This window comes from Phaenicophaeus curvirostris, chromosome 2, assembly GCF_032191515.1.
Source record: "Phaenicophaeus curvirostris isolate KB17595 chromosome 2, BPBGC_Pcur_1.0, whole genome shotgun sequence".
In the NCBI taxonomy this organism is placed as follows: domain Eukaryota; kingdom Metazoa; phylum Chordata; class Aves; order Cuculiformes; family Cuculidae; genus Phaenicophaeus; species Phaenicophaeus curvirostris.
In genome coordinates, this window is record NC_091393.1 from 119,582,949 (window position 1) to 119,608,292 (window position 25,344).

Genomic DNA, 25,344 nt, shown 5'->3' on the forward strand with positions numbered 1-25,344 from the left:
TATAGAAGCCGCTAAATCTTAATGAGTTTACTAGCCCTCTAGAAATGAGGGCAGGTAATTGCAATGTTACTTACAGGATTCAAGATCAAGTTTATCATACTTAAGTCAGAAGAAAAGCCAGTTATGATGGCTCGACTCACTGAAGAAACTGCAATATGTAATGAAAATATACTTAAAAAAAAAAAAAGAAAAAAAAGCAGTTTTTGATAAGCAGTTCTAGAAGTCCAGATCTTCCTGATCAATCTCATCAGAGTTTTCTTTCTTTTTAGAAGCCTGGACTTCATCAGTGTGTTCTGCCTCCTTTGGATCTGCATCTGCAGCATCTGCTTGGTCCTCATCTCCCAAAGGATCAGTGCACGAAGAACCTTTGTCCTCTTCTTCTTCCTCGCTGTCAGGATACATCTGTGAGGGTTTGCTGCTCTCATCATTGCGAACCTCTCCATCAGTGTGGTTATTCGTGGGGTTATTGTCATCTTTGCATTCCTCATCACCTTCATCTTCAGATCCTTTCTGGGATTCCTGTGAGAAGTTTCCCACAGAAGAGTAACAAGAGAAGGCGGCTGCTTTGTTCAGAGTTTCATGTTTTTCATGTGCCTTGTGAGGGTCATCATTGGTAGATTCCTCATTTTGCTCATCATTTTTTTCATCTCTTTCACTGTTGTTTTCCTCCTCAACTGAATATGCCTCCTGTTCTGACTCTGGATTTGCACCTTCCACTGCCTCAGCTTCATCTTGCTCAGCTTCTTCATTTCCTTCTGCAGTATCTCCTTCAGGATTGTTGTCAGTTCCACAGCCATCAGCATCTCCTCTGCATTCAGATGTCTCTTCTTCATCATCAGCCTCAATATCCTCACCCTCTGGCTCCTCTGCTTCTTCAGCTTCATTGTCAGCTTCATCTGCAGCTATGGACTTCTCTTCAGCTTCCTCCTCTTCATTTTGACTTTTCTCTTCCTGTTCTTCCTCTTCCTTGTTTGCTTCCTCCTCCCCTTCCTCTGCTTCTTTCTCCTCCTCTTTTGGGTTTTCTTCCTCTTCTTCCATTTCCTGATCCTCCTCTTTTGTTTCTTCCTCACCTTCTTTAGCTTCTTCTTCCTCCTTTGTTACTTCTTCCTCTTCTTGCACTTCTTCCTCTTGCTCCTCTTTTGCATCTTCCTCCTTCTCATCCACTTCCTCCTCCTCCTCTTTTGTTTCCCCCTCTTCCTCGTCTTTTGTTTCTTCCTCCTCCTCCTTCTCTTCCTCCTCTTTTACTTCCTCTTCCTTTGTTTCTTCTTCTGCTTCCTCTTTTACTTCCTCATCATCTTTCTCTTCTGTTTCTCCCTCTGCTTCCTCTTTTGTTTCCTCCTCTTCAGCTGCTGTCGTGATTTCTTCTTCCTCTTTCTCTTCTTCCTCCTCTTTTGCTTCTTCTTCTTCTTGTCTCTCTTTCAAATCTTCCCCCACTTCTTCAGCTTCTTCATCTTTAACTTCATCCTCTGTGTCACAGTTTTGACTCTCTGATATTTCATGTCCTTCTCCATCTTCATTCAACATTGAGCTGCCCACTTCATTTAATTCTGGCTCCTTTTCTTCATTGCCTTCCATTTCAGTTTCACTTGGCTGGAATTCACCTTCCTCATTCTCCTCATTTGGATGGCCATTTTCTGCTGCTTCTTTCACAGAACTGCTGGGAGTTGTTTTGATGTCCTGGGCTGCTTCTGAGACACAGGCCTCTTCATCATTTTTCTTCAACCTCAGGATTTGCTGTAAATCAAATGCTTTCATGACTGGGGCATTTGTGGCCACCACTGGGTTTCTTGTGGGCTTGGAAGCCATTTTTTTCCTCACACAAGAGTCACACGGGCAGTATTCCTCCTCACTTGTTTGTTTACTGATACTGGCCTCAAAAGCTGCACTAAATGCTGTGTCTTCCTCTATTTCAAATGAGAATTCTGTTGTGTCCTCTAGCCTACTCTGAGTTCCATTCTTGTCGCTAAAGAGTGACTTTTTACGCATAGTCTGCAATCGTCGTCTCCTCTGCTCAGTTTGGAGGGTTGACTCACGCTTCAGTGGTTCATCTGGAGGTCTTGGAATCTTCTTCCCTGCTCTAGTTTTGATCTTCCTCATCTCCTTCTCTATGCTTTTTTGTATCCTTTTGCTCACTTCCTCCTTCAGCTCCAGTATCATTTCATCCATCTGCTGATTATTCTGCAGGTTCCATCTGATTTTGAACTCATTCATGGCACTGACATAGTGAGTCATGAACTCTTTCTCGATTTTCTTGAGGAGTCTCAGGACCCATATTGGATCTGGATCCACTGAGTTTGTCTGGACAAGGGATGTGCCTACACTGGTGGCCACATTGACATTGGGCTTTGGGTCATTTGGTGACTGTTTTTCAAGTTGCTCTTCCAAATCAGCTTTCAGTTCTGTCCCACAATCGGCATCATTGACATTTGTAGCATCAGTAGAGGTTATCTGATCGGCTTTCTCATTAAGATTTTCTTTTGTGAGTTCATCATTTACAGCTTCAGTTTCTTCTTGTTCAGTTAATTTGCTATTTTCTTCATTTTCATTTTCTTCACCTTCCTCTTGACCATTTCCACAGTCACTGCACTGATCCTCATTTCCTTCTGCCTCCTGAATTGGAGATTCCTCTCTAGTAGACTGTACTTTTTCTTCACCTTTTGATTTTGAGGTGGCAGTCGAAGGTCGGGATGACTGTTCTTCCTCTTTAATTTGCTCCTTATCTTCAGTTAGTTCAGTACCAGTCTCTACATTTCCCACTTGTCCAGGTGATTTGAATTCAGCAGTTTTCTGTGCCACTAAAGTGCAGTCCCTGGCACCGGCTGCACTCTCTTCTCCTGAGCCACCAGAACCACTGCTAACGTCAACCCCAGAGGAGGACATGGGAGTGAAGTCGTAATCCATAGATTTTGGGGCTTTAAACCCAGAGGCTGGTTTTACCTTCTCACTTGCCTCTTGACCTAAAATTGGACCACTTTTTTCAGCTGTGCATCCAAACCACAGGGCTTGAAAAATATTTAGCAGCTCCATATACCTTGGCTTATTCAAACGTTTTGATTTATCTGAGGGATCATCTGACCCTTCATCAAGGAGCTGGAGACTGGCAAGACAAGTAATCAAAATGTTGGCAGAGTTACTTAATTTTCTCCCCATAGTGGGGGACACTTCAGGCAAACTGTTTGATCGGTCAAATTTTGTTTCATGTTTCGAACTAAGCAAGGCCTTCATGATCTGGACAGAAGTCTGGACAGAGGTTGGCAGGTCTCTTCTGTTGTTATTTTGGCTGGAGGTAACTGACTGGCTGCATTCTGCCTGGTCAGCCTTGGCAGCTTCAGACACAGCCTCATAGACTTGTTCCTGATTCGTACATTCTTCAGTCTCTTCATTGACAGAAGCGTCTTCTGCTGTTTCTTTTCCTGCTTCATCCTTTGCCTCATTTTCAGCCTCCTCCACATTCTTTTGCTCAGCTTTTTCATCCTCTGAGATTTCCTCAGCGTTTGTACAGCATGATACCTCTGCGGTTGCCTCTGCACATTCTTCTTCTGCGTCATCCTCCATTTCGTATTTCATAAGCAGTGTTTCTGCAGGGATTTTACTTAGCCATTCTTGCACAACTTCTTCTGGAGATGTATTTGGTAGAGTAGATGGCATCAAATCACTCCCTTTTTCCTGTGTGCCTGTGCCTTCTAACTCTTCCTCCACATTTGTGTTGCAAGCGTCATCAATCTCTTTATTCTTCTGATCATTTACTTCGGTTGCAGCTGATTTAGACCCATAAGAAGTTGCTTTGGAGGAATCTATGATTTCTTTTGCCTCTTTTCCTGTGGTCAACACTGATTCAGTACCCATGCTGCTAATGGAGGAATTTTTCAACATGGTTGTCTGTATTTTTCTGCTTTTTGGTTTCCCTTTTGGAGGAGCAGGGCAATGCAGACTACGTACTGACAGAGTGTCAGGCAATGATGCCTGGCTAGAGTCTGACATCTTCACATGAAGATTTCTAGCTTTAATCCGCCTTGATTTTGAAGACTGAGATATGTTTGATTGTGAACGCCGGTCATCACTTCCCTGGGATATCTGGGTCAACAAGCATTTATCTTTTACTTCAGACTTCGAGGAGACTCTTGAAGAGACACTTGCAGGATTTCCATTCCTAATCCCAGTCTCAGCTGAGTGGTCTCCTTTTGAACATACACTTTCACTCATACTTCCTTGTCTTGAAGAAGGGGTCTCTGAATTAATCTTGGAATGACCTTCTCCAGCTTTTCCATTAGGGCTTGAAACACTTGAGCAGACGGATGATGGCTTGCTAGTTTCTTCTCTATGATTTCTCTTCTTTGAGCCTTTTGAAGATTCACTATAGCCATTGGTGGTACTTTTCAAGCTTTTCTCTTCAGTGAAACCTGCAATTGCCTCTGCTTCACTAGTAGACGAAATATTTGATTGAAAAGATCCTGAGTTATGAGACGTGGGGTCTCCAACAGATTTTTTCTTGATTTCACATGAACTTTTGGAGTAATTAGATGCCCTGCTGCTTGATCTCAGATCATCTGCATGGAGGGAATTCTTCTTTTTAATTGGAGTGGATTCAAGTGAAGACACGGATATTTCGGACTTTGCATCCAAATGAACATGGCTGTGTTTGCTCTTTTTGGATCCCCTGGAAGAGCAAGAGGCACTGCACAGAATGATCTCATCACTGTCCCTTCTCTTGCTATTCTTGTCACTAGCTCTGGAACGGGAAGTTCCTTGTGTAGAGCATCGTTCACCTTCACTGCTCTCACCTCTAACTGATTGGCTGGGCTTTGTTTTTGCTGACACTGAGCTGACTTCATTTATTTCACTTTCTTCTTGTTCTACTTCAACCTCTTCAGCCTCTTTCTTAGGGCATGACTCACTGGAGAAGGAGGAGACCACTGCATTGTCATCAGAGTGGTCATTCTGTTCACTCCTTGCTTTTGGTGTAGTACAGTTACTAGACTTACTGTGCGCACTGTTGGTAGAAGTGGAGCACCTAGTGTTATCTTCTTGATTTGCCTTCTGGAGGCTGGAGGAGGACATGCTCCTACGCCCGCTATTAGTTTCCTCACTTCCATTCTTCTTGCTCTGTCTGGACTGCAGAGAGGACCTTGACATGGCACTCCCAGCTCTGCTGCTTTCCAGCTCTTCCACATCATCCTTTAAGCACTTCACAGAGGAAACTTCAAAGCAATTTTCTTGTTCATTTTGTGAACTTGTTTTGCTGGCCTCATGGTCTTCAGGGGCATCTTGAGTATCCAGGTTGTTTTCACAGCTTGAATGTGACATTAAACCCAAGGATGAAGGTCTCTTACTATGGCTCGTGCTTGTCCGAGTGTACTCTTGCTGGTCTTCTCCATTGGAAGCACCTGTAGACAAATCACTTCGACACATACACTTTTTAACAGATCGATACGACACTCTGTTCTGTATAGTCTCTGAGTAGGATGAGGACTCTTGAACAATGTGCTCAGAATATTCTTCACTGGATGTGGTGTGGAGGCTATCCACAGAAGCCATTTTTTTGTGGACTACTCTCCTCCGGGAAGATGTGCTGGAACATGATGATCGTGTGTGCCAGGTGCTTCGTACACTGGGCTCTTCCCTCTGGGAGGTGTGCATGGGGTTCTTCCAGATGTCATAGTCCTGATGTTTCTTGCCGCAGCTATGACAATGAGCCTCATCACATTCTGATTCCTCAAGTTTTGACATGTAAGAATCAATGTCACCGGGATATAATGACTCATCTGCCTCTGAGCTGGCTTCTGGGTTCATTTTCTGTATGGGGTCTACTCCACTGTCTTCCTCTGCGCCTAAAGCTTCACAAGGCATCTGGTTCATCAGATTGGACTTTTTGATCTGGGTAGACCACTGCAAAGTCTCATCATTTAACAGGCGGAAGCGGACTTTCATCTCAACGGACAAGCTACCATCCTTGTTCACGTGTACCCGTTTTTCTATGTCATCATTGACCAAAGAATGGGCCAGGTCCCCAGGTTTTGGATGTGAACAACTGTTTGAGAAAGGTGCGCCGTTATCTGGAGAGGCAGCAAGACCATTAGGATAAGACTTTTCTGATGATAAAGAAAATCTCATGGACCTATTACTTGATGCTGACCGTGGATGGATAACACTTTTTCTGGCTTTCAGTCCAAAGTCCACTGGAGTTTGAAATTAGTAAAGAAAAGAAAGATGGAAAGAAATATTAACTCATATAAAGTTGACACAATATATATAGATCAAACCCTCACATTAATGAATACTGATATTATTACTTTAAACCTTAGCCTATGTCAGTTGGCATAATTTGAAAATTTAGTTTTGACTTAGGGCCATAAATGTTGTTTTGAATGAATAGCCTGTGTTAAAATCTTCTATACCTTAATTCTATTATTTTTTTAATCGAAATTCTAACACACTTTTTCTGTTGTATTATGTGCATGCCAGGAAGAAAAGGAAATACATATACACAAAGCAACTTTCTCTCAAATTTTCTGTATTTTATCACATTGCAAATATATAGTTTTATTTAACTGCACGTTTTCATTCTTCTTACTTAGTTAAGGGAAAAGTAACCTTCTTCCTTAGGCAGAGGTCAAGTGTCACACATTTAGTGTCCATCATCTATTTCTGGACTCACATGCCAGGAAACACACATGTGGCCATGTAGGGCACAACAGCATTCAGTCCCTGGGATGTACCACCATAAATAATTATAATGCTCATTAAAACATAAAGGCAAAATGAATTGTAAGCTGGAGATTGTTACAAAGAGAGATGGTGGTAGTTACAGAGGAACTTAGTGATAGAAAGGGAATTATAAGAATTGTAATCCAAAGCACATATCTATGGCCCAATGGAGTGACATGCATAGATTTATAGAGGTCGTAGACCTTTCATTTCAAGCGGAGTACATTGCTATCATGCTGTCTTGCAAGATATGAATCTATCTTGTTCACAATACATATGTTAGTTCAAAGTTTACTTTGATATATCTAGACAACCACATGCCTCAAAGCAAATGGACATGCAGGTGAATGGGAGGCATTTTAGGAAGAAACTATTGAACACAGAGCATGTGAATCAAGATCAATAACACATGAAATAGCTTCTATCTAATCAACCTTATGCAGCTGAACTGACACGTTTGCTGTTTCTTTTAATAGACAAAAAGCTTCAGTTCATTCCCACTGCTCCCTCTCATTTTTGGTGTCTCAGGCAATGAGTGTCCTTAAGTTTCTACACCTAGTTGTCTACACACGAGTGAATCTTTCCTGGCTCCTGGTATTGACAGTGGAGAGGAGGAGGTGCACCGCCAGAGCACACAATTTCATCCTAAATCAAGTCCCTGATATAAGTGAGATGAATTGCCCCCTGGAAATGGGAAGTTTCTTTTCACAGTCTACCAAAAGTGTCTGGTTTAATTACCTGTGACCTTAAATAACTCCTGATGAAGTGCCTAAGAAATATCATCCTGAGTAACCTGTAATATACTCCTTCCTGAACATAACCTTTCCATAAAAAGGTGTTTTGTTTCCAACTGGAACTGCAGCTGTAACCTGCAGGACAAAACCAGGGCATCCTCTGATGCGGGCAAATGCACAAGTGCGGGCATTATATGACAGACAGAGAAAAGGAATAGAGAATCCGTGGGAAATCTCAAGGGTTTAGGGAGTCTCAGAGGCAGACACAGGAAAGGAGGGAGTTCTGGAAGGAAAAGGAGATACAGAGATATAAAAGAGGAAGGGAAGTCAGCCAGACACAAGGAACATGTAAAAGAAAGACTGGAGGGTGAAGGGAGGAAATCCTAGAAGGAAACCAGAGAAAAAGAAGGGGAGGATGGAAAGGCCTGGGAGGCAGAAAGAGGGAAGTCCATTTTCCACATGAAATCTACACATTGAGGCTGCACAATAGATGTCTGTAATTTCCATGTTACGGGACACAGGCCTGGAGGCGACTGTGCAATGTGCCCCAGAGTTTTTCTTACTTTCATTGTTTCCATTGGCATTGTTGCCGTTGGAACGGGGAGCCAGGTCAGGCAACTTCTCCACTGAGTGTTTCCTCAAATTCTCCATCAACACAGGTTTAAATGGCTCCCGGCCGACACACACCAGCATGCTCGGACAGTGAAGCAGAGCCTGCATGCTGTCGATCTAGAAAGAGAAAAGCAAGTCAATCACCATGAGCTGATAGAGCAGAGCTAGACTCTTTCAGGCCCAGAATCAACTGACATTTAGTTGTCAGCTAAAATAAAAAACACCATCATTCTGGAGAATGTACCAAAGCCTGTTGGCTGGACCTGTTGCAGTATTCGACCATTGATGAGAAACCCTGCTATGTTTTAATCAGATCTCCTATGATACGGAAGGGGTGGGAGAGATTGCCTAAGGGGGGAGATACGTCATTTATTACAAGTTCTTACATTCTCTGGGTAAGATTTAAGCATAATAAATGCGGTAGTGAGGAAGGGGGTACAACTGAAGGCTTTTCAGTTTCTGTTACAGAGAATTATACTCTAATTCTTCTAATTCCTGTATGGGACAGCAATTATTAGCTGGTAAGTGTCTCATTCCAGACTGATCATTTGTTCTCTTCCTTCTTCTGCTCAGGCAGGGACAAGAACTTTTTCCCCCCTAGTAATACTTGATATGCTGTCCCAAATATTACCTCAATAATTACCTCAATGCTAGACAGTGTGTGACAGTGTGTCTGTGAAGGACTCTGTTTATCCACAAGAACCAAGGCTTGCACACTGCTTCTTCATCTTCATCATATAATATGTTTCTGAATTACACATCTAGTCCTTTGTATCAGCTGCAGCTAGTAACAGGGAGCAGAGTTAGATGTCGAAGAATGTAACTTCTTGTGGGAAACTGGGGCTGTTTAGTCTAGAGAAAAAGAAGCTGAGGGGACACCTCATCACCCTCTCCAAACACCTGAAAGGAAGTTGTAGTGAGGTGGGTGTCGGTCTCTTCTCCCAAGTAACTTGAGGCAAATGGCATCAAGTTGTAAGACAGCAGGTTTAGATTGGACATTAGGAAATATTTCTTTACCAAAAGAGTGGTGAAGCACTGGCAGAGGCTGCCCAGGGCAGTGGTGGAGTCCCCATCCCTGGAGGTGCTCAGAAAATGTGTAGCTGTGGCTCTTCATGACATGGTTTAGTAGGCACAGTGGTGGTGGGCTGACAGTTGGACTGCATGATCTTAGAGGTCTTTTCCAACCTTAATGATTCTATGACTCTATGATTTTACCCAAATGCATCATTTATTTACGATCTAAAGGAGCAGGAATGAGTCTTGTGTTGAGGAAGACACAAGACTTTTCTAGACAAAGAGTCTAGAAGACTCAAATTCCTCAAATTGAGGAATAGACAAATTCTATTTGTCTAGAAAATAGACTAGACAAAGTCTATTTGTCTAGACAAAGACTAGACAAAGCCTTGATCCCTCTTACATCTTGCTTCTGCAGTCCCTTATTTGTGACACTGAGGTTAAACTTGATGTCTTCTAAAGGACTTAGAGGGCTTTCTTGCTGTCTGAGAAGACTGTAGAGTAGCCAGCATCTGGCAGTTTTGTCCTACCAGAGTTCTCCACAATCCATCTAGGATGTCTCTTCCTCCTCAGACTGCTGTATCAGAATATCTTTAGAGCATATGGATACTTACCAATGAGAAGTTACCATACAATAAGCTACCAAGATATTAGCTATTGCTTGTGGTGTGCTGAGCACTGTCTCACCCGTAAGGACCACCCTGACCTCACTGTATCACTTAATCATCAGCCCTTTAACTAGGAACTGAGTATGGAAGAGAGCAGCTCTCACGGGAGCTGTGATGATATTTCTGCAGTTGTCACATGTGCCTGGCATAACAGAGCATGAAGAAAGGACCTCATTTTCTAAGTATTGCTGTAGCAAAGGAATGAAGAATCAGACCCCTTTCAGAGTCCAAGCCCTTAGTCTGGGAAATACCTTTGGGCTTTTCTGAGATTAGTTAGCACCACTAGGACTTTGAGAGACACTAAGATAATGGTGCTGAATGTTGTGCAAATAAGAGGAGGGCAAAAACGTGGAAGGTGAAAGAACAAGACAGAGACAGTCAGAATCACACTATAAATCTATAAAGCATAGACCATTGACTTCTCAGTGCGAAGATGCTAAAATCCATTCATCTTCCCATTGTACTTTATTGTTTGCACTATGACAATGCTTGGAACATGAGGCCCATTGAGTTTGGTGCTATACCCCCCTCCCCAGTAAGTAAGACTCTGCTCTCTAAAGCTCACATTAAGCACCACTGTGTGTAAAGCAAAGAAACTTCTGAGTCGATGTGATAAGCACCATGAAATAGAAACAGAAAATAACCCACATATCTCAGTCTATGTCCACTGCTTGTCCTTTGTCAATAAAACCACATTTAGTCCATATATTTCTAAAGGAAACATCTTTCTAGCTCACTCAAAAAGCTTATAGAAAACCTATAATTTAATAAATAACAATATGTTGAGTAGGGTTTTGCCACCTGTATATTTCTTTTCCTTCTTTATTTTCCTAATCGTTTTTTTGTTTGTTTTCTTTTTTTTTTATTCCTTTTGTGATATCTTTCACTGTGTCCTCATACAAGTACATAAAAAGGTAAGAGTATAAAAGGAGAAAGAGAAAAAAGGAAAGTAGGACAGAAGAAAGAAAAATAGATGTGAAATCCTTTCTGATCTTAATGTAAAACGAAGTTTAGGAACTATTCTTATTTGCAAAGGACATATTTTCAGTGAAAGCTGTTTTTCTCCCAGGACATTTCCTCACATGTTACTGTGTCTGTATATAGATACATCAATCACACTCATCACCGCCGTGTTGTATGTGCAGAAAATAGATGGTGTCAATGACACAGCTTCAGGAATCAAAGGACCGGAGCTAGATGAGTTATTTAATTTATATATACTGTACAAACCAAATCCTTTCTTATGGAATACACTTGTGTTACGTGACTTAAACTAAAGGGTCTGTCACGTAGTATTTCTGACATCATCAACTCTTTAGCAGTGTTTATATATAACATAGTTGTGAATGCCCCATTGATGGAGGTGTTCAAGACCAGGTTGGATGAAGCTTTGAACAACCTGATCGAGTGGAAGGTGCCCTTGCCTGTGGCAGGAGTGTTGGAACTGGATGGGCTTTAATGTCCTTTCCAAGCCATTCTATGATTCTATGATAGCTTTTCTTCCTAATATCCTGCAGGATTAATCTCTTTAAATTAATAATTGTAGAAATGCATCTACATTTGGGAAATCAGCATTTTGTAATTCTTCATTATTAGAAACATTTTGCTAGTTTTAAATAAAACTAAATATTTCCTAAGCGTTAAATAAATAAATTTTCTTATGTTGATTTGTTTTAATGCAACATCCATTCGGTCAGGGCACTACCTGCCCTGTGGAGTGGGATAATGGTTTATCTCAGTTTGCTCAGCACAGCAAACAGGTTATTTCACCACCCTCAGCATGAAAAATTTCTTCTTTATATCTAGTCTAAATCTCTCCTCTTTAGTTCCAAACCATTACTCCTTGTCCTATTGCTACAGATCCTACTAAAATGTCTCCCCACCTTCTCTCTTTCTTATAATCCTTCTGCAATAAGGTCACCCTGGAGCCTTCTCTTTTCCAGGCTGAACAACCACGATTCTCTCAGCCTGTCTTCATAGCAGAGGTGTTCCATCCCTCTGATCATTTTCATGGCCTCCTCTGGACCTGCTCCAACAGGTCCATGTCCCTCCTGTGCTGAGGACTTCAGAACTGGATGCAGGCCACCGGATGAGGTCTCACTAGAGCAGGGTAGAGAGACAGAGTTATGTTCCTCAACATCTTGGCCACAATGCTTTTGATGCAGCCCAGGATACCATTGGTTGGCTCATGTCCAGGTATTCATCCACCAGCATCGTCAAGCCCTTGGCAGGTCTGCTCTCAATCCCTTCATCCTCCAGTCTATATTGATACCAGGGGTTGCTCTGACTAGGTGCAGAACTTTGCACTTGGCTTTGTTGAACCTGAAGAGGTTCATGTGGGTCCTCTTCTCAAGCTTGTTGAGGTTCGTCTGGATGGCATCTTGTTCCTTGGGAGCATCAGCTGCACCACTTAACTTGGTGTCATCTGAAAACTTGCTGAGGATGCACTTGATCCTACTGTCTATGTCATTGATGACGATGTTAAACAGTATCAATTCGTGTACAGATCCCTGAGGGACAGCACTTTTCATGGATCTCCACTGGGACACTGAGCCATTGACCACTACCTTCTGGGTGCAACCGTCCAACCAATTCCTGATCCACTGAACAGTATACACTTCAAACCCATACATGCCAATCTAGAGAGAAGGATGTTGTGAGGGACCATGTCAAAGGCCTTACAGAAGTCCAGATAGTCCGTAGCTCCTCCCTTGTCCACTGATGTAATCACTCAACTATACAAGGCCACTAGGTTGATTAGGCTGGACTTGCCCTTGGTGAAGCCTTGCTGGCTGTCTTGAATCACCTCCCTGACCTCCAAGTACCTTAGCATGGCTTCCAGGAGGATCTGTTCCTTATCATTCCCAACACACAGGTCAGTAATTCCCAGGGTCCTCCCTTCTACTCTTTTTAAAAATGGGTGCAATGTTACCTGTTTTCCAGTCTCCGGGGAATTTGCCTGACTGCCAATGCAGATGATCTTATCTGCCTTAGCTGTCACAATCATTGGAGAAAAATAAATGCCAGTAGGATGGGATGTATTTCATTCTAAAGCAGCAATAAAAACTCAGGTATTTAGTGCTTTCTTTTAAGGTGGGTGTTAGATCTGAAAATACCCCGGTGAAATAAAATGGTGGTTACTGGTTGGTCAGCACAGATTTTTTTTGACATTTAAGTATTCTTTGATTGCTGAGAGACATCGTTATCTCTTCCGAGCAGTAGCCTGTAAGGAAGTCCTTCTGGTAAACAGATTCCCCACTTCCCTCAGGCTGCTACAGCAAGATCCTTGAGTACTAACGCCAGCATACTGTATTACAAAACAGTATTCACATCCTAGCCCAAAGTAGCCACAAACCCCAGAGGCAACTGACTGTGAATACTTGAAAACCAGTGATCACCTGAAGGACTTGTGGTGGAAAAGGGAATGCCCTGCCCTATTTTTTCTCCACTAACTCATCACACTTAACTAACTCATCTTTTACAATCTAGGCTTCTTGAATATTGGTAGAGGACAATCAATATTTCTGGGGGATAGGTAATTCCACCCCAGGAAAGTCACTTGCTACAGGTGGTAAATCCTCCATCAGACACACTTGCTTCTTTCACTTACTAGAGAGAAACTAAATTATTTCATTGTAGTTGTCTGAATGTAGATACCTAGAGCAATCTGAGGTGTTCTAGGGTATCGTGTAAGGATAGTCAGCAGAATACAAGACTGTGTCCCACCTGATATCACCTGAAACATCTAGAATATTCACACAGAGACAGAAAACTGTCTTCGTTTGCAAACTGAATCCCAAAACCTGGCAGCTTCAGGAACATTATAATCTATGATAAGTGAACAGTCAATAATAAAATAGAATAAAATGAACAACTTAAGATAAAGACCTTTGGTGAGTTAGGAAACAGTTCATCAGGATCACTCTGTCCCCATTCAAGTGGTCCTTTGAATTTTCTCAATGTAATCATGCTATTATATGAACTCACGTGAAGGGTTTCTCACAGTTAATCGCTTGAAATTCAGAGAAAAAATCCACCAAGCAAAATTTACAGTGAACAATCACTAGTTTATACTCAGTGTGCTGAGATAGACTCCCATTAAAGTTTTATTGTGTAATCCCTGAAAATTAAATACTCAGTCTTACTGTTAGACCTGATCCAAATCTCACTGTAATCAATAGAGAGAAACTTATTGACATCTTCAAACTCTGGGTCATGAGCCAGAAGAGTTACGGACGCTGTGAGTGAAGTTCTGGACCAGAAAGCAGAAATTTCTTGCCAATATTTGCCTCTGTTGAAGTATTTTTTGTCTGTATCAACCAACTTCTGGCCCACAAAGAACAATGATGCCTTCAAGATTGTGTGCTGCCTTGTGAAAAAAAGATGCAGTTTGCTGTGCTTTAAACCTTTATGCAGAGACTTTTCCAAGGAAATGTCAGCAATGCCTTCATGTTTCATTGAAGTCTTCATAATTTTGATGAAGAAATTGTGATTTTTTTTAAAGCAGTAAAACCTTTGCTTACTTCCCTGCTTCATTGACTCCTGGTCAAAATAGGATACATCACGTATGGGCTGGTTCAAAAATTTCTTAATGTTCTTTCTACTAAAATTGTTTCATAGACATTACTGTAAGGCTCACCATGTGCAGGGTGGAAATGAGAGGATGCCCTCTCTTCTGAACTATGTCTCTTTTGTCAGTTTGGGTGCAATCCATTGGCGGATGGATTGTTGCTATTCAATACCTAGCACGAAGTGTGATCTCACCAAGGACCTCTAGGTGCTACTGTAACACAATTAATAATGAAGTGTCATCAACACCTAAACAAAAGACAAAGATCCTGTCTCAAAAATAAGGAATGTCTTTGCTTCTTATGTAGAACACACTGTCCTCTGTGTCTTCCCATAGATGAATGAACCTTCCTAAATGTTACTCACCTCAGAGGCTGAATATAGATCCCAGTTTCTGATGAAGGTAAAGTATCAGGAGATACATTTTTTCTTTTTCCCTCTGCTGGCTACCAGCCAACTGAAGACATTTGAGAGTCAGGGAGAGAAAGACAGAATGGGGAAATAAAGCAAGACGTAGTTGAGATCACAAGTCCATCAGCTAATCCACCTCCCAAAGAAGTACAGAGATGCAAGAAAGAAACAGGAAAAGCTTGTAACAGACATGTTCAAGAAAAGGCTAACCGGTTGAGTTCATCGTCTATCATGCTGACTCATTGCTCTTTCATCTGTTCTCTTTTGTCTTTCAATCATATTTACAACTCTTTGGAGCACAAACAGACCTTTAGTTTTGTAGTCATACTACCTTCAGTCCATGGGGTTCCAGGCACTGAATTGGGGGATCTCAGTTTAACAATTAAAAAAAATTGTATTTCATTCATGTAAAGAACCCGTTTGCCTTTCCCTCCCCAAAACTTTACACTGGAGGAATTAGAGAGTGGTTATTCCGGGGAGCATTGTTTTTAAAGCTATGCTAATCTGTTGGTCAGCCGTTGAATCATTGGGTGTTGCCACTCCCTGCCCACAGACATATTAGCAAATTAGTGGAAAAAAAAGAAGGTGGCAGGTATAAGAAAGTGAGTTATTGGATTTCACTTTCTCTAACATCAGCATGGGCAACCTTGCCTACGCCCTACGCAGTGGAACACCCCTTTTTTCAACTGTGGAGAGGCTGGTGGACATGGCAAGGGTGTGTATTTGATGAGCAGCCAGAAGGCTCTCCCATCACATTAGAAGGAATGCAGAGCAAGAGCTAATGTTGAAGTTAAAGTAGGGAACTATTGAATGGAAGTGGACCTAATCCTCTGCAAACTGTAGCACTCAAACATTCAATCCAGAAAAGAGTATTCAACTTTCCTCCCTCTCCCAAAACGCACCACAACTCACACGGTCTCCTACACATCATATCAAACTTCAGGTCCCCAAACCCACACACAGGAAGCAGGATAGATGCCAGTGTCCTAGGCTCCTGCAATAGTAGGTAATCCACTAAATTTAAATTACACACCACTACCTTTTTTCAATGCTTATGCCATGAGAATACGGGGCAGTCCATTGCTCCAGATGCTGAAATGCATCACTATGAGATGATTTGTCACACCAACACATCTAAAAACATCAGTATCTTCTAGATCTCTTCAAACATGATCTGTCTAGTTTTCTGGTTTGGCCACTGTGTAAAGCTGCATGAAAAATAATAGCTTTGGGAGTTGTAATCTGGAAACCAAGCCATGAAGCACCCAAACAGCCAAGAAAAATATGTGAAAGATAAGAGGAATGTTTCACTGGACTACTTTCTCAGTCAACCACAGGCAAAGATCATGTTTAGCTGTTGCACTGCTGGCAGTTTTTCCTAGAATACTTACAGATCCCTGTTCCCCATGTGTGACACTTTGCACATGCATAAAGAGAATGTTCTGAGTGTGGCTCTAAAAACAATCTGGATGAACATGACTTTCAGCAGTCCAGGAGAAATACTACAATCAGAAGTTCAGTGGTCATTGGAAATCATTTGGGTAGCAGAAGGAAAGAAACACTGCAAGGAAAAAGGGGAAGGAAGAGGAAAGACTAGGAAAAAAGGTGTGAAGAAAGTAGAAAAGGTTTTGAGAAATAGGTGAAGTGGACAAAGGCAGGAGAAAAACTTACTCACAGCCTCATTCAGTTTGGAAAACAGGCTGCTGGGATCACATGAGGGGTGCCAGAGTTAATACCTCTCTGGAATATGAGCTGGTTTCTGATGAAGTCTATGAGAGGCTTCCTGAGGACTTCCACTGAAAGCTGTATTCAGCTGGGGAGATGCCCACGTCACACTGACTTCATATGTAAGCTTTTGATGGCCTTTTCCCTACAAAGTCACCCTGTCAGCTCAAAATGAGGTCTGAGACTGTTCTAGTTCTGAAAAACAGAAAATTGCCATTAAGAGTGCAAATTTTGACATAGAAGAGAGGAAGGCACTTCTCAGGAAGTTTTTTGCTGCAGGTATTTCCCACCTGACACTCACCAGTTGCTCACTGAAATCCAAGTCCACCACCTGCTCCTTTGGCACCTGGTTCATTATATCTGGTCCATCCAACATCAGCATTTGAAAATGATGAGTCCAGCTAACATCCTCCCCTCAACAAGAGCCTACCCTTATCCTCTCTGAGGGCAGGATTAGCTTAGAAACTGACAAGTCTTGAAAAATTACTAAGCATTTGGTTCTTGTGATTAGTTTGTGGTGACTGAGTCAGTGGGAAGGACACGGTTCATGAGTTCAAGCTTTTCCTTGTGACCAGAAATTCTTGAAAGTTACTCTTTTTTTTATATAGGGAATCACAGAATCACAGAATGGTCTGGGTTGGAATGGACTGCAAAGATCATCCAATTCCAACACCCTTGCCATGGCCAGGACACATTACAAAGAATCAGATTGCTCAAAGCCTCATCCAGCTTGGCCATGAACACCTCCATGGATGAGGCATCCACTATTTCTCTGGACAAGCTGTTTCAGTGCCTCACCACCCTCTCAGAAGAATATTTGTCCCTAATATCTAATCCAAAGCTCCCCTCTTTCAGCTTAAAACCCTTGCCCCTCATCCTATCCCTGATAAAGACCCCCTCCCCAGCTTTCCTGTAGCCACTTTTCAGTACTGAGTGGCTGCTCTATGGTCTCCCTGCAACCTTCTCTTCTCCAGGCTGAACAAGCCCAACTCTCTCAGCCTGTCCTTATATGGAAGGTGCTCCAGCCCTCAGATCATCTTCGTGGCCTCCTCTGGACTTGCTCCAATAACTCGATGTCCTTCCCACGCTGAATATCTACATCATGGGTGAAAAGTTACTGTAGCTGGAAGCTGTTGAGGAAAGAGGGAAGCATGACATAGATGAGTTCCAACTATCTGTACTGGGTATATAAACCCTGCTGCTTCCTGATCAAGCTTATAGATCCTCGTGGCATTGCTCCACAGTTTTACTGCTCCATGTGTCTCTTAGCCTAAACATTTGTATGTTGTGGCTCAGAGCATAGGGAGAAATATGTTTTTTTCTGTAAAACCTGGTTTAATTGAAGAGTTTTCTTGTTATTGTGTTTCAGGTTTCACTCTCAATTTGCAAAGTCCGTAGTACAAACATGAAAGCTGAAGAGTTGCTTATTTCTACACAGTAAAAGTAGCTCTCTGGAACACCTTATTAAGAGTTGCAGCGGAATCCTTTGAAATCTCAGCTCAGGGCCCAAAAGGAAGAAGCAAATTGATGAAAATGCAAAACATCCTATCTTTTCCTCTCCTATTATTGGTAAAAGCTCCAAAATTTGCATATGGAAAACCGTATTTCCCTATGAAAAAAACCCAACCTTTCCTGCAAAAATTCTTTGCAGAAACAGTAATTTCTGTTAAAGTAAAGAAAATTCACATTTTTTCCAGGAGAGGGTGGAAGTCTGCTGTTCTTTGTACTCTAGGTAAATGGATAAATAGAAGCATCATGTTCACAAATACTATTGCATATACTCAATAAGATGATTGGAAATGTCTTTGCCCTGAATTAAATTCAAAAGAATTAGAAAGTGATTACACTTTCCTACATTATTATTGAAAGAACAAAATCTCCTCAGGCTAAGGGAACTGTTTGCATTTGGTATATGTTAGATAAGAAAGTATTAGATTTGGTGTATGTTAGATAAGAAAGTGGCTAGCACACAGAGTCCATTTAACTACATTTGTAAGGCAACATGCCAAATGATCTCAGGGCATTTTAAAGGTTCATAAAACACACCTGGATATGAGTCTTCTTATGGATCAGGTTCATGGAAAGTTTTGCTGAGGTTCACACAAGTTTTACTTCATTTATGTAAATCTCATTGGAGTCATTGTGGTTTTGGCATGGAATCAGAGAATATTGAACCTGAAATCTGTGGTTTGTTTTTAGCCTGTGAGTCACACACATGGTGAGTGGAAAGTGGTGCAGCTCACTTGGTAACAACAGTTTGCGCCACATGAGAGGCTGGAATTGGTGGCAGTTATTCATACTTGAACACGGCACAAACCCAAGTGTCATGGTGAATATGTCAACATGGAACCAGAAAAATGAACTATCCCAAGGAAGGAAATTATCACCTTTCTTCTCTTATTGTATACACCATATTTTAAACAAGCTTCTTTGCTTCTTTGCATGCCATTTCCATCTTACAGTTCTATTTGAGTCTTGATGACACCTGTCATTAAGACAGATGAGCTTGGTGGACAGCCCAAACATGAGTGGCCTAGAGGATGCCTGCGGGCAGGCTACAGATGTCCTAGAAATGGTTATATGGATTTATAAATCTTAGTCAGGAAATATGTCAGACAAGCCTGTTTCCTGGCCTTGCACCCTAAAGTCACTGTAAATGCATTCATTATTATCAAGAATGATTGTGTAATGATGGTTGAGCCTATACCTTTACTGATAACAACCAAAAATAAAAGCTCTGCCTTTACTACTAAATTAAAAAAATTTTGGATGCAGAGAACTGCAACAGAGTTGCCTGTGCTGTTAAATTGTTAGAATGGTCTTTGGTGTATTTAAAGCCAGGATCATCGGGCACTCTCTTAGAAAAATCCTGGGGAGATGTGAGAGTCAGCACACCCCAGGGATCCTTACTAAGAGGCAGCCTTGAATGTGGCTGTGCAGTTTTGGAGGCTGCAGGGAGTAGACCCTATTTTGGAAGCTACATAATACAGGTATGTCTAGATAGTGCCATATGATGTTGAAGTCAGAGAATGGTGGGTGCTGGTGGATGAGAATCTCAACATGAGGCACCATTGTAGTGGGAGGTGTCCCTGCCTGTGGCAGGGGGTTGGAATTAGATGATCTTTAAGGTCACTTCCAACTCAAACCATTCTGATTCTATGAACACTTGTAGTCCAGGAAGCCAATTGCATACTGGGCAGCAATAAAAAGTTTGACCAGCAGGTTGAGGGAGATGAGTTTCTCCCTCTACTCCACTCCACTCTTGTGAGACCTCGCTTGGAGTACTGCATTCAGTTCTGGAGCCCTCAGCAGAGGAAGGACATGGATCTGTTTGAGCAAGTCCAGAGGAGGGCCATGAAGACAATCCGAGGGCTGGAGCTCCTCCCCTATGATGACAAGCTGAGAGAATTTTCACCCTGAAGAAGAGAAGGCTGAGGGGAGATCTTCTAGCAGCCTTTCACTCCTTAAGGGGGGCCAACAGGAAAGCTGGAGATGGGCTCTTTATCAGGATAGGATGAGAGGGAATGGTTTTAAGCTGAAAGAGGGGAGCTTTAGACTAGATATGAGGAACAAATACTTTCCTATGAAAGTGATGATGTACTGGCACAGGTTTCTCAGAGGAGTCATGAATGCTCCTTTTATGGAGATGTTCAAGGCGAGGCTGGATGAGTCTTTGAGCAAGATGATCCAGTGGAAGGTGACTCTGCCCATGGCAAGGGATGGAACTAGATGGGCTTTAATGTCCCTTCCATCTCAAACGATTCTGTGGTTCTATGATAATATGAATGTTCCTTGATCCTATTCAGTCTACTAGAATAACTGTAGCCCATGGAATGCTTCTGGCTGAGGAAGATCTTAGTCTACAGGTTGCTGGAGACTAGGAAGATACACGGGGAAAATAATCACATCATATATGCCTTTCTGTCTTTCTCCAAGACTGTTAGAACTGGCCACTGCCAAAGATGTCTTGATTAGACCCACAATGGTTAGTCTTGCCACAGCATCTACTGTGTCTCATTCCAAAGTGTACACAAATACAGAATAAAAATGAAGGTCCTTAACCCAAGGAGTTTCTAATGACTAATCCTTTGCACTCCGCAGGAGGCATTCCTTAAGAGACATTCCTTAACTCATGATTGCTCCCCTGATTAACTCACACAGAAATTTCCCTGATCCCTCAAGGAAATTTGGTTGCGTATACTGCTCATTTTGCAACGTTCTCACTGGTAGAGTCTAAGGCAAAAGAAAGTCTTTCTGGTCACCTACTCTGCTTTTGTACATGACAGACTGGATCAGATTCACTCATTAAATATAACAACTTACAGTCACCCTTGAGTGTGCCTAGGCAAAAAAACCCATCTAAGTCTTGGCCTGACTCCAATAAACATAAAACTAGCCACATCCCTTGGAAAACTCTTCTGTTGGTTGATAAATCCCATTTGAGAAGCTCATAGTAATTACCACTAGTAGCCATAAACTATGTAGACTATTTGCCATAACACAATGTGGTTTCAAATGCCATACAAGGAGGAGGACTGGACTTTAAGGAGGAATTTGGGTTGTTTTTTTTTTTTTAGTTTAAAACAGTCAGTAAAACAAGGCTTAGTGATTCAAGAGTAAGTGCAGAAATCAGGACAGCAGTCATGTTCCTGGGTTCCTGTGACTTAAAGTTTTAACGACCGTTCAGCTGGTGGACCCTGGATTATTGCCATTTGTAAAGGAAATTCTCTGTTGCTGTGCGGTTGCTGTCACATGATCCTATATCATCTGCCTCTTTACTCCTAGAAGCATTCTTCCCCCTCCAGAGGCAGGTGGTGGGAATTTGCAATAGGTGTACTCTTCCCTGGTTTAGAGCATGGAGAAAGAAAATCCACTGGGTTGTACAAGAACTTCCTAGAACACAGATGAAAGTCGTTCTGATGGAGAAGATAACCTACAAATTTTTGCTCTACCTTTTTAACAGAATCATAGAATGGTTTGGGTTGGAAGGGATCTTAAAGATCATCCAGTTCCAACCACCCTCACATGGGCACAGACGCTTTCCACTTGATCAGGTCTCTCACAGCCTCATCCAGCATGGTCTTGAACGCCTCCAAGGATGGGGTATTTTGATTGAGATACCTGCTTTTAGTAGTACACTTGGGATTTTTTTTCAGTGTAGAACTGATATCCTTAGTGAAAACTAGGTAAGCTGTCATTTTCTCATCAACTAAGTGATCTTCAGATGTAAAGTCCCACATCTTACATTTGCTAGTATTTAAATATCTGTAGTACTTTAAAACAAGTGTATGAACATCTTGGCCTGATTTCAATTGACTAGTCTTGGTCTTTCAGTCTTCTTCTATAATCAATGAAGAGGGATGATCACCTCCCACAAGCAAAATGATCCCCCACCATAAATGCCCCATAAGCTGATCAGATTTAGATTAATTAAATCCAGGCTTGACTATCTCTTAGTGCGTAAATTTGCACAAAGAGTTTCACTGGCAAGTTAATGACAAGTTAATGTTAACCTAAATAATAAATTTCTCTACTTGGTCTCTACTTCCAGTTAATTGCGTGGAAAACAGTAACTAGTGCCTTGACCTTAAAAGAAATTTATGATTCACATTTTTTACTTGCTGAATATTTAACTGATTTTTCTATGCTAAAATCAAGTTAAATTTCTCTCCAGTTCCATAGCCTTCAAATTACTATTTTGTTTTAGAAACTGACAACAGAAAATCATGGTTAGTTTGGCAAGAGAGACTTGTGGTACTGCTGAAAACAGCACTTAAGCCTGTCCAAGTACTTAAAATACCAAATCGCTGCAACTGAAATAACTCTTCCTTCTTAGCAGACTGTCTGCTTGAAGCCTAAGAGTAAAACTGCTGATTTCACCACACTCAGGGCTTCAGGTGTGAGAATGAAAATTCAAATTTGTAAATACACAGGGTTTATACTGAATATTGGTATCAAGATGGTTCAATCAGTGCTTCCACGGACCTGAGCTTTGCATAATTATTATAGGCTAATTCTGAATTCATAGCATTGAAAGGCTTTCTGGTCCAAGAGCAATGAATGCTCCATGATCTGGGCCACAGAAGAAACGACCTGTGTATAGACTGACCTTTCCTTGGAAATTCATAAAGTACAATTTTTAAAATATGTGAGACAAAAGTAAGCAGACAACTGAGAGCAAGAAAAGACAAAATAACAGCAAAATAAGTGTGACCACAAAAACAAGAGCTCTGCTGGCCTCCAATGGATCTTGATGTTACAACACCACCTCACAATGAACTTCATCTGTATTAGGGTTCTGCATAGCTGCCCATGACCACCCTCTGACTTTCTCCCATGAACAAGAAAAAAGCGCAAAATGTTCAGTTCAATGACTTAATGAAATCACTTGTATTTCTTCCTTTCAGGTAAAACTTTAAACTAAAACCAATCTGAAAAAAATGAGACAAAATGAGGGCAGTGGAAATAAATGATACAAGTTTTGCCTGGAGAAGACAAACAACGTGCTGTTGTGCAAAACCAGTGAGAATTGCAGTGCAAAAAGTTTAATTCCCTGTGAGTTACAACTGAATTTAGAGGTTTACTGGAAACATTTGCTGACTAGGCGAATGACAAAAGGAAAAAAACCCCACTTTTCTCTGCCTTTTCAAATCAATTCTAAACCAAAGGAATATGAAACAACAAGCCTACTCCATGTATGTCTTAAGTTTATACACACATAAAGGTATAATAGGAAACAAGGCTTGTAATTTTGAACTGTTCTGGATTTACACAACAAAAAATGGTAAAAAAATGAAAACAGAGGCACTAGGACAGTCTATGTCAACCATACATATATTGTAGAGGTGATTTAGTTTGTCTTAAGAGTCAAGTTAAGATCTGGAGTTGTAGTAGTAGAAGAAAACAAAAGCAGATTGAAGGGGCAACACTCTCAGCTTTATGAATAGCACTTTCACCGATGGAAGAGATCAATTCATCTGTGGGAGAGGAGATCTTTTTTCTTTTTTGTATTCAGTTTCCAAGAGATCAAGGAAAAACTGCCAGCAAAAGAGACATTGTGACCCTGCTATTACACACTGTGAATAACATTATTCTAAGACAGACAAATACAAAGTCAATTAGGCAGTAGTCCAGATATATTGCTTCGGAATGAATCTTACTGTTCTAATCTGTCAAATCTTGAAAATACATGTCAAAAGTTACTATTCCTCCCCCCCCAATCTTCTTTCCAGGAAATAGTGGCCTCTAATATGGCTTGACATAGACAAGTGATAGAAGAAATTAACAAAATTATTAAAAGATAATTATTATTCCCTAAGAATAATAGAGAAACAAAGAAACATCCAAGAAATATGAAGCATCCAGACACCCTTGAATAGCTATGAAATAATGGAGGCTTGATTTCATTGTCTCTAACAAAAAATGCAAATCTAAGTATAAAGGCAAGATATACCATCAAAATTAAACTTAGACACTAGGAAGGAGGTTTTTCAGGAAATACCACAGACTGTGCTACAAATTCATTATTTTCAGTCCTCAAAGAAACCATAAATATCTGATGAAAACTCCGGGACACAACCAGTTGTGCACAGGGAACATAGTTCTTGAACATGTATGGCAAGAAAACTTAGACAGAGCTTCGAAGTTCTTTTTGCTTTCAGAAGAGCAGAAATTATTTAGAAAATCCTTATAAAAGGAAAAGATTGGAAATTTAGACAGAGTGACTTTTTTTCTGGTTTAAGTGCTTTGCACCCAAGATTAGGGCAACAGTTCCAGAAAGTCTTAACTGGAACGACCACTGAATGAGCAGTAATGACCAATTAAAAAGAAAGAGGTAAATGATTGAAATTAAGAATGCCCCCAAAATAAAAGATTTCTCAGAAAAGTCATTAATAATCATATGTTTCCAAGCTATGTGTAAGCTGATAATATTGATCAGGTTAGATTCCTAGTCACATATCGCTATGATATTCTAGACAAGAATAAAAGGAGTGCAAATTAAATGAATAAAGTAAGAAAGATAGACTGTCTATTGACAAGAAGGTAAAGAAAATTTTCATATTAGAAAAAAGAATCCTGGCTTTTATTGTGGAAGATATCATTATTGCTACTTAAAGGATAATCTTAAACTCTGTGGCATGCCAGAAAAGATAAACTAGCTGTGATAAAGATCAGCAATATCTTTTCAAGTGATGTTTGTGTGAAGCTTGGGCTGAACCATTTCCTGAAAGAAAAACTGAATTGGGAGTGGAGATGCAAAACAAGTGAGAGCTATTGACATATTGGCTCCTGAAGAGACTTACGTAGCTTATCACTTAAACTGTCAGCAAAGATCTTAGCATGCAAAACTTAGTAGGTGCCATCAGCTTCCAATACTCCACAGTGACCACTTCTGGTCAGTTAGTATCCATGTCATTCCAGCTGCATCTTGCCAGGTCGTGGCACATTGGGATGAGATCAGGCTCTGGGAGATTAGAGACCTTTAGGCAGGATGATCACCACTGCAGAGCTGAAAAGGTAAATGACAACTGCATATCTTTAGATGGAAAGAAAGGTAAAGGTTGAATAGTAGTGAAGATATTGTATTTGCTAAGAGTATATTTATTGTATATCGCAGCTAAAATATCAGTGTTCATAATGACTATGGAGGCAAAGCTTTATAATGACTGGAACAAAAATTATGGGAAACTCATTTAAGAATCACAAAGACAACATTGAGACCGCACTAAGTAGTTGGAGGAAAATCTTTGCTTTAGAGAAATGGGCAAAAAAATCTGCAAAATTGAAAAAGCGAAGAGGGAGTTTCTACTACAACTTGAGATTATTTACTGAACTGGAGTTCAGGTCTTGAAAGCTGGAGAAATTAGTGACAAAATAAAATACTTATCCATAGATTATAACATATC

The 25,344-nt window shown here is 41.0% G+C and overlaps 1 protein-coding gene across 1 annotated transcript in view; it reads right to left on the reverse strand.

Annotated features, from left to right (window-relative positions):
* Positions 1 to 216: 216 nt before the first annotated feature.
* Positions 217 to 25,344, reverse strand: part of RP1L1 (RP1 like 1) — a 43,413-nt gene continuing 18,285 nt past the window's right edge. Inside the window, exons 3-5 of the mRNA XM_069850914.1 lie at positions 8,003 to 8,168; positions 1,071 to 6,176; positions 217 to 878 (exon numbers count right to left, since the gene is read on the reverse strand). Of these exons, the coding sequence (XP_069707015.1) occupies positions 217 to 878; positions 1,071 to 6,176; positions 8,003 to 8,168 (5,934 nt within the window). The remainder of the gene's footprint in view (positions 879 to 1,070; positions 6,177 to 8,002; positions 8,169 to 25,344) is intronic.